This window comes from Mus pahari, chromosome 12 (genome assembly GCF_900095145.1).
Source record: "Mus pahari chromosome 12, PAHARI_EIJ_v1.1, whole genome shotgun sequence".
Taxonomy (NCBI): domain Eukaryota; kingdom Metazoa; phylum Chordata; class Mammalia; order Rodentia; family Muridae; genus Mus; species Mus pahari.
This window is the reverse complement of record NC_034601.1, coordinates 1,353,133-1,362,980: the sequence shown is the minus strand read 5'-3', so window position 1 is coordinate 1,362,980 and position 9,848 is coordinate 1,353,133. Positions and strand designations below refer to the sequence as shown.

At 53.1% G+C, this 9,848-nt stretch overlaps 1 protein-coding gene across 1 annotated transcript in view; it reads left to right on the top strand.

The window, feature by feature from the left end:
* Positions 1-9,848, top strand: part of Ppl (periplakin) — a 45,366-nt gene that overhangs the window by 20,529 nt on the left and 14,989 nt on the right. The window contains exons 3-11 of the mRNA XM_021209542.2: positions 3,784-3,938; positions 4,528-4,648; positions 5,264-5,383; positions 5,467-5,508; positions 6,400-6,561; positions 6,643-6,750; positions 6,869-6,964; positions 8,739-8,861; positions 8,988-9,134. Coding sequence (XP_021065201.1) covers positions 3,784-3,938; positions 4,528-4,648; positions 5,264-5,383; positions 5,467-5,508; positions 6,400-6,561; positions 6,643-6,750; positions 6,869-6,964; positions 8,739-8,861; positions 8,988-9,134 — 1,074 coding nt within the window. The remainder of the gene's footprint in view (positions 1-3,783; positions 3,939-4,527; positions 4,649-5,263; positions 5,384-5,466; positions 5,509-6,399; positions 6,562-6,642; positions 6,751-6,868; positions 6,965-8,738; positions 8,862-8,987; positions 9,135-9,848) is intronic.

The window sequence follows — 9,848 nt, the reverse complement described above, 5'->3', positions numbered from 1 at the left end:
GAGAGAGAGAGAGAGAGAGAGAGAGAGAGAGAGAGAGAGAGAGAGAGGCAGAGAGAGGGAGGGGGAATATATGCAGGTTCAGGCTTGCCTTTGTGTCTTCTGGGGAAATGACTCAAACAGTAACAGCCTGCCTGTGCATGTGTGCTTGTGTATGTGTATGTGTATGCAGTGCTGGGGACAGAGTTTTGGTTTGTTTTGGTTTTTGGAAACAAAGTTTCTCTGTGTAGCCCTGGCTGTCCTGGAACTCACTCTGTAGACCAGGCTGGCCTCAGACTCACTGAGTTCTGCCTGCCTCTGCCTCCAGAGTGATAGGATTAAAGGCGTGTGCCACCACTTCCTGGCTCGGAGCTGCTTCTTAATTTCAACAGAACAAAGTTGAAGAAAAAGAAAAGACCAGCAGCCCCTTTTTGAAGAGTACCTGGGCCAAACCCTTTCCTTCCTTTGTCCTTTCTTCTCTCTCCCCCTCCCCCTCCCCCTTCCTTTCTTCCTTTCCTTTTCTCTTGTTTGTAGAAGGTACCATTACATTGTCCAAATGTTTTCCTGAACTTCCCATGTTTTAAACTGGTGAGAGATACTTGAGTAACATATGCTGAACTGCTTAAAGGGCCACAAGTACAATGCTAGCGTCACCCCATTCCCAGGGGGCCCCCCACCCTTAGGCAATGCCCCTGCTCTCTCTTTCCCAGGGAGCCCCCCCACCCTTAGGCAATGCCCCTGCTCTCCCTCTCCCAGCCACTCCCCTGCTCTATCTCTGCATTAAGTGACCTGCATATCCCTATGCACAGAGTTTTCCAGTGATGTATCCTGGGTGCGGATGTCTGCCCGAAGGATGGATGGAGCGGTTTCCTTTGTAGCCCTCCACCAACACTGCCCAGTGCCCACACTGGACCACGCCGCTCTCCTACCTGTCCATCAGTCAACCTGTCTTGCACTAGCCCTATCAGTTCCTCTGACCTGAGGACTATTTTATCGGGGTGTAAATCACAGAAAGACCCCAGAAGTGACCTCCATCTATGAATTCATCCCCGTGAATCTGTGCTTTGGTATATAGTCACCTAGGCAGTATTGAACACCCGGGTACGAATTTTCTAAAAAAACCTTTGGTGCTCACCCCCTAGAGATGACTCCTCCCTAGGCCCCCCGCTCTCACCGTCCATTAGTTTGGCTGACATGAGCCCTTAGTTACCCACCCAGGGTCCCCCGAGCAGGTCTCCTCACCTAAGCCAGATGTGTCCCCACCCCAGATTCACCGGTAGAATTCAGTAATGATTAACAGACTTTGCTTCTGAAACATTAATCTTTGACACTGTGGGGCCCAGGTGGCCTTGGGTCAGCCAGTGACTGAGAAGATAATATTCTGCCCAAGCCAGGAAGCATGTTGTGTTGCCTGCCCCAGGTCAGAGATGCCTGGCCTTCCACTCGACAGCCTCAGCTCCAGGCCACTGGGTGGCCAGGCTCCCACCCTGCTCAGCGCCCCAGGTAGCCATGAATGGAAATCCCCATGACACCGGGCCATCCTTTTTTTCCTTCTGGCATTTCTGTTTTTATTCTTACTTTCCCAATCCTCAGGATGGACTCCAAGGTCTCGCCTGCTAAGCACACACACTGCCACTGGGCTATACCTCCATGTCCTGGCTCTGCCCTCTTCCTCCTCTTCCTTTCAGACCATCCCCATGAAGCCCAGGCTAGCTTCGAACCGACAACATAACTGGGTCTGGTTCATTTTCCTTGTCCTTCCTTTGTTTGCTTGCTTGTTGTATGTGCTCACACCATGGTACATGTATGAAGATCACAAGGCGACTTGTGGGAATTGCTTCTCTCTGTCTACCATGTAGGTGCTCAGATTGAACTCAGTTCATCAGCCTGGTGGCAGATGTCCTACCCACTCAGCAATCCTATCAGGAACCTTCCTGAGTATTGTCCCTTTATTTGTTTCTGTTGTGTATGTCTGGGTGTTTTGCCTGAATCTATGGCAGTGTGTCACATGCAAACCTCACACCTGGGGAGGCCAAAAGAGGGCTTTTGATCCACAGGAATCAGGGAACCCTGTGAGTTGTGTGGGTGCTGGGAACTGAACCCAGGGCCTCTGGAAGAGCAGCCAGTGCTCTTAACCACTGAGCTATCTCTCCAGCCAGTTTTTCAAAATAAGGTCTTGCTACATACTGGAGGCTGACCTTGAGTTTGACCCTTCTTCCTCAGCCCCTCCAGTGCCAAGATCACCTTCATTCACCACCACCGCCTGGCTCTTCCCACTTTTAAACATGATGTCTACTTTACCCTTTACACTGTGTGGTCCAGTGTGCCACCCAGTATTTTTAGGGCCTCGGTAGAGTTCCTTGATGCTCTCACAGGTCGGAGCCAGTGCTCCGCAATGCTCTCACAGGTGGAGCCAGTGCTCCGTGATGCTCTCACGGGTCGGGGCCAGTGCTCCGCGGTGCTTAGGCCTACCGGCTGGGGACTTTTTACCTTAATGGAATCCCATGCCCATGGTCACTGTGTGTGCTTCTCTCTAGTTTCATTTTCCTGGTGGAATTACTTCTGCCACTGAGAGGCATCCCCAGCCCCATTTCTCTCTTCTGGTTTCTGTGCTTCTCGGATAGAATCTGGGTCCTTGCACCTGTTCAGCAAGCATCTACTTCCTGAACTGCTTCCCAGCCTCAACTTTCCTCTTCTGAAGGCACGTAGGGATGGGACGCCCAGAGCCAGCCAGCCATCAGGATGCCTTACTGCTGTAGGCACCCCAGTGCTGCTTGTCCTGCCTCCAGCCTAACTTACTGACATCCTCGCTTCCCCTGATGAACCCTGAGACCCTTAGGGATTCATCCTGGACTCCAGCTTGGTGCTAAAAATACAGCCAGGTTTCATGGCTGCTGAGTAGACAGACTGTATCTAGACACACTGCCCTGGGGCTGGAGGGATGACTCCAGGGTTAATAGCACTTGCTGCTCATTCAGAGGACCAGGGTTTGGTTCCCAGCACCCATGATGGGCAGTTTACAACTGCCTGTAAATCTAACTCCAGGGGATCTGACACTCTCTAGTGACCTCTGTATGCACATACACATGCATACACACACACATACACACACACACACACACACACACACACACACACACACTAAATATCTACCCACCCACTTTTCCTTCTATCACCACTATGGCCTGCCTAGCAGTTGCCTAGGTCAACAGGTGACACCACCAGCAATTCCAGCTCACCCTAATGCTGATGGCCAGCTGCACGGCTCCTGGAAGCCTCAACTTAGGTACAGAAGGAGCCGTGCGATTGGCTCCTTCCTTGGGGTCCTTCTGTGCTCTGGGTCCACAGGTCATGTGAACAGTCCTCACTTCTGCTCTGGTCTCCATCCCTCCCGTCTCTGCCCCCACAAGTCTCTTACTGGTCCCTCAATCGTGGCTTTCTCTGTCTTTCGTCGGGGTCTTTGCACAGGCTGTCCCCTCTGCCTAGAACACATTCCTCCTCTGTCCTTCATCCTAGTTTATTCAGCACCTCAGCAGTGCCTCCCTGTGCGCTGGAGCAAATATGGGTCCCCTATTTCCTCTCTGGTGCCTGTGGGGTGTCTCCCAGCTTGGGTTACGAACACCAGTCAGGCGGAGCCATCCTAGGCACCAGTAAGGACTGTTTATCCCTGTGTCTCGGTGCCCAGCTGTTTGGTGAGGGCCAGTCTGGAGAAAGCCAGAGGATCCCTCAGTTGGTCCTGCCCCTCAGGCCCTGTGGTATCACAACAGACTCAGAGTCCCCACTGTAACCTTTACTTTTCCTTCTCAGGACTTGGCCCGGATGCAAGAGGGGCAGCTCCCTGAGCACCGGGACGCGACCCTGCAGAACGTGTCTGACTCAGAAAAGCTGCTGTACGTGCTGGAGGCAGATTCGGCCATCGCCAAGCACATGAAGCACCCACAGGGGGACATGATCGCGGAGGAGTAAGTCTTTTCTGTGTGTCCCAGTGAGCGTGCTAGGCTGGGGTCTAGGCAGGAGGCCTGGAGCTCTCCAGTCCTCAGGGCCCCTCTTCCTGTAGGGTTGCACAGGGCAGGTGGACACCAAAGACGCACACCAGAGGCCTTGCATTATACTTAATGGCCAGGCTGTAGCTGGGGACCGAGGCTTTGAGAGTTGACAGTCCCATTGCTTTAGGACTCCGTGGCCATCGTGTCTCCTGAGCTATGGTCACACTGCAGCTCAACACAGTGATCCAGCACCCCACGGGCCAGGGAACTTTCCATGCTCTGTGGCCCTGTGCTTGTCATGATGTGACACAGCCCTGCCTGTGCCTGTGCTGGGCTTGTCCTTCAGTGAGCAGTGATCTTGCCCATTTCTTCCAAAACCTTCTATAGCAGCCCTTGAGGAAACAGTAGGGAAGGGAGGCTGGGGAACATGAATAGGAAGAAGAACAGGATTCAGAGTTGGTCTGCTGCCCACGGTCACTGTCCCCTGTCCTCCAGGACACTGACCTGAAGCCCAAGCCGAGGCTTACGGGATGGCCACTAACATGGTAGCTTATCTCCCACACAGCATCCGACAGCTGAAGGAGCGCGTGACCAACCTGCGGGGGAAACACAAGCAGATGTACAGCTTGGCAGTGAAAGAGGCTGACCCGAGGGTCAACTGGGACACACTGGTGGATGAGAAGCTGGTATGGCCTGGCCCGGAGCAGGGTGGTCTTACAGCACCTCCTCAGCCCTGCCAATAGGGGATACCGGAATGACATCTTCTGAAATTGTATAACCGAGAGCAGTGGGGTTCAAAGAAGGAGGGGCAGTACCCAGCCTGAGTCATACAGCCAGACCTTGTTCCCCACTAACTATGCCACGCCCCCTCATGTCTACCTTGCTGGTGTCCTTGCAAAGCTATGTGGGCAGGCTGGAGAAGCTCGCCTCCCCTAAGATGAAACTAGTGGGAGTCGTCCGGCTCGGTGTCTTTGTGGCATGTCTCAGCAGCTGTTAGCACTGTGAGCCTGGGGAAGGTTCTTCCCTTCACATGTCTGCCTGTAGAGTGAAAACAGTGACCAGGGGCCCACGGGCCACTATGAGGGATGGTATTTGTGATACAAGAGCATTAGCAGTGGTCCAGAGAGATGCCTGCAACCACTCAGTCCAGAGAAATGAGGGGAAAAGCATCCCCCAGCCCTCCAGCTCCCCAGCCCCTACCCCCACCTCCCACTCAGCCAACAGCTCATGCTTCCAAGGGTTAGGCCGGGTCTGCTCCCAAACCATAGCTCTGTCCTGGTGTCTCTCCACCTACCCACCAGGACAAGCTGAGCAGCCAGAGCTTTGGGACTGACCTTCCTCTGGTGGACAGCCAGGTGGAGCAACACAACATCTTCCACAATGAAGTCAAAGCCATTGGGCCCCACCTGGCCAAGGACAAGGTGTGTATGTGGAGTCTTTGTGGAGGTGTGGGGTAGAGAGGGGGCACATTTGATCTAACCTCAGCCCTCAACCCTACCCACAGGAGCAGAACAGTGAACTCCAAGCCAAGTATCAGAAGTTGCTGGTGAGAAGCCCTGGGAGATGGGATAGGATGGGAGGCTTATGGACTGGGGACAGCACGCTCTAGTGTCACCATGGCGGTCTGTGAGCAGCCAGGGATGGAACCCAGAGCTTTGTGCGTTCTATCTAGGCCAGCGTCCTGACATCTGAGTTATTCTAAGCCCTGCTCGGTTCTTTGTGTGGCATTGCTGCGTGCCAAGCATGCGCTTTGAGCATGGTCCAGGCATGTGTGTGCACAAGTACCTGCACGTATGACATGCGTGCTTGTCATTCTTATTCTACCAAACTCATTGGAAACCTCCTAGCCTCCCCTAGGCCTTCCTAGCTCTCAGTGTCTCCAGGTGCTCCTATGACCCAAGGGGCTGAGATGGAGTTTGGTTGGAGGGTGCTCGGCCTAGTAGGCTTGAAGCTCTAGGTTCTGTCCCTAATGCCGAATGAAGCCCAGACATGGGGGTGCATGCCTGTCATCCCAGAACCTGAGAGAAGAGGCCAGATAGGCAGGAGTTTAGGGCCATCCTCCATTACATAACAAGTTTGGGGTTACCCTGAGCTACATGAGACCCTGCTTCAAGAGAATAAGTAAATTAATAATGATAAAAAAGCAAATGCAGATGACACGGCTGGTGATTATCGAGTGCTAGCTGTGTGTTAGATGGCAAACTGAAGATTCAAGTAGACATCAGTCCCACAGGTATTTCTTTGTTCCCTGGTTTGTCCTCAGTGCCTAAAACCATGCTACACATCTTCATGGTGCTCAATAAATGCCTGCAAGTAAATGTGTAGCGGATCGGTGACTGATCCAGGGGACCTGGCTGGGAAGTAAGAGAGTGGACACTGTAGGAGGCAGTTAGGGAAGCCAAGCCACTTCCATCTTCACCTCGCTCTCATCCCACAGACGGCATCACAGGCACGGCAGCAGCACCTGAGCTCGCTGCAGGATTACATGCAGCGCTGCACCAATGAGCTGTACTGGCTGGACCAGCAAGCCAAGGACCGCATGCAGTATGACTGGAGCGACCGCAACCTCGACTACCCCAGCCGCCGCCGCCAGTACGAGGTGGGCACAGGGCTGGGTGCAGGGCCAGAGTGGGACACAGGGCTGCCAAGCTAGGTGCTGACCCCATCTGCTTCCTGACAGAACTTCATCAACCGGAACCTGGAGGCCAAAGAAGAAAGAATCAACAAACTGCACACCGAAGGCGACCAACTGCTGACAGCTGAGCACCCGGGGAGGAACTCCATTGAGGTGCGTGTTCCCCAAATAGGCAGGGCACCTCCCTTTCTCTGCCCTCCCCACCTGATTTTCTATCAGTTCCGGCCCAGGCTCCTGGGCTGCAGTGACCGGTCTCTCCTCTTCTGGACAGGCCCACATGGAGGCCGTGCATGCGGAGTGGAAGGAGTACCTGAACCTGCTCATCTGTGAGGAGAGCCATCTGAAATACATGGAAGACTACCACCAAGTAGGTCCCTGCCTGGCTCCAGGCACGCGATAGGGTTCAGGAGTTTGTGGGTGCGCACAGAGCCCCACGCATGCATCTGGAGGTCCGAGGACATGTCATGAGCGAGTCTCTCCACCATGCATCAGGGGACTCAACTCAGGTCATTGTGCTAATGCCATGGGCACTTTTATCTGCTGAGAGATTTCACTAGCTCAAGGTTTTGAATTTCTGACGTAGGATCTCATGAAGCCCAGGCTAACCACTCTCTGAAGCCCAGGCTAACCACTCTCTGTGTGACAGGGAATGAACGCGACTCCCAATCCTCCTGCCTCACTCCACCTTGGGTTTAATTTTGCTGAGATATACAAAATATAAACCTTACTATTTAGCCCCCCTTTCAAGAAAACTAACATTCCTACCCCCACCCCCTTTTTTGAGACAAGTTCTCAATATATAGTCCAGACTGTCCTTGCATTCAAGCTCTCCACATTCTCCTGCCTCAGCCTCTTGAGTAGCGCCACCATGCCTATCTCATTGTTACCACCGACCCATTTGTTATGTTAACAATACAGGACGACCTCACCCTCTGTTTCCTGAACTTTCTCATCAGACAGATAGAAATTGAGTGCCCACCCCCAAAACACACACACACACACACACACACACACACACACACACACACCAGCCTGATGACCTCTGACCTGTCTCTGGATTTGCCTGGGATTAGCTAGAGTGAGCATAAGCAACCCAGAATGGTGCCTCTTGCCCTGGTGTGTCTGGTGTGTGTCTTGTGTGTCTCGCTAGGCATGATGGCCTGGGTACAGCGCAGCCTGTTTCTGTGTTTTTTTATTTTTTATTCTTGTGGCCAAGCAGCTGCCTATGGTCCAGGTGGGTACCTGCTTACCTTCCCGTGTACTCATAGACACTGTTTCCATGGGAGACAGTAAGAGCTGTAGGTAGTCGTCATAATGCAGGGTTTTCCTCACACAGGGTTTTCCCAGTTCTAGCAGTCGAGCCCAGGGCTTCACATAGGCCAGGCCAGGCCCCACCTCTAAGCTGTATTCCCAGTGCCCCTTTACCTTCTGTCAGAAGATGGTCTTACTAAGTGGCAAATGTGAACTTGTGATCCTCCTGCCTCAGCCTCCCAAGTGACTAGGATGACAGTACTCACACGCCTGCTTGATCTAGAGTCTTTAGACTGGAACTTGGGCTCAGGGGTACCTCATGACTCTTGCCGGGGTATCTGAACAACACAGAATTTCACAAAGGTCCAAAAGTGAGTCAAGAGTTGATGAACCAAATACTGGGCAAGGGAACTTTCCAGAACAAGAAGCAGCAGCTAGCAAGGCTTAGAAATAAAAAATGGTTAGGTGCTGCTAAATGGTACAGCTGGCTTCTGAGAGATGCATTGCTGGGTGACTTTGTTATTGTGCAAACCCACGAAGTACACTTACACTGGGTGGTTTCGCAGGGTGAGATGTTCATAAAGTACCTGTCGTATGGAGGGGGCCTCAGCTAAAGGTTTGCATACAACCATCTTGTTAGGGTATTCCTGGCACACAGACAGAAAGCCTGAACTTACTGGCATCCAAAGATATATAGAGGTGGGGTGTTGGGGAGCCAGTTTTTCTCCACTGAGGCCCCGAGCAGCCAGGCTGAAGAGGGAGTCAAAGAGGCTCAGCAGGTTATATCATAGATTTAGGCCCACCTAGGGGATAAGCATGCAGCCATAGCCAGCCGTTGGGGTGTGCATGGTAGCTTTCTGTCTATGATGGTGTCCTCTGGTCTCCCTCAGTTTCACAAAGACATGAAGGACGCTCAGGAGCTGCTACGCAAGGTGGACTCGGACTTGAACCAGAAATACAGCCCTGACTTCAAAGACCGGTATCAGATAGAGCTGTTGCTTCGGGAACTGGATGTGAGTGGCGGCATGTGAGGTCCCTGCCAGGCTGCCCTGGACCTGAGCAGATGCAGCCAGGGCCCGCCTCGTGCTCCCCCTGGGTCATGGAAGCTGGCCTTACCTGGTGCTGCGCTGCTCTTACAGGACCAGGAGAAGGCTCTGGACAAGTATGAGGATGTGGTACGGGGGCTGCAGAGGCGAGGGCAGCAAGTGGTGCCACTCAAGTACCGCCGTGAGACGCCGCTCAAGCCCATCCCTGTGGAGGCCCTCTGTGACTTTGAAGGTGACCAGGTCAGTCACTCCCTGACCCTAGGCAGCCTGAACCTACAGCACAGAAGTCTTAGAGGTGGCGCAGGTAGAGCTGGGGCCACAAGCAGTCATCTCTGGTGGGTGTCACTCTCTGTCCTCTCTTTCTCCTGAGGGTGGATATGCACCACCATACCCTTTCCTCCCTCACCGCCTTGCCTTCATCTTTATCAGCTCAACCAGCCTAGCCATTCTAGCTGCAGTCCCAGGGAAGCCTCTCACTGGTCCATTTATAACGTTTACAGCCACTTCTACCCAGTGGTCAGGCCTCAGTCATATGACCATCCAGAGACTGGAATATAGGAGGTGTGCCATTTGGACAAGGGATGGGCAGGGATGGTTCCCCAAGATGAAGCTTGGGGGGGGGGGGCTGGAGATGGAGCTCAATTAGTAGAGCACCCTGCACTGCATAAACCAGGCATGGATGATGGCCCATGCTTGTAAACTCACCACTCTGGGATTGAGGTCAGGAGGATCTAAAGTTCAAGGTATCCTCCACCACATAGTAAATTTGAAGCCAGCCGGGGTTATGTGAGACCTTATCGCAAAAACAAAAATGAAGCCTAAATAGAGATTAGCAATCAAGAGGGTTCCCTCTGAGCTGGCTCCGTCTAGCTCTGTGACCTGTGTCTGAGAGTTAAGAGGGCCATGGGAAAAAAGGGGGGGGGCTGGTGAGATGGCTCAGTGGGTAAGAGCACC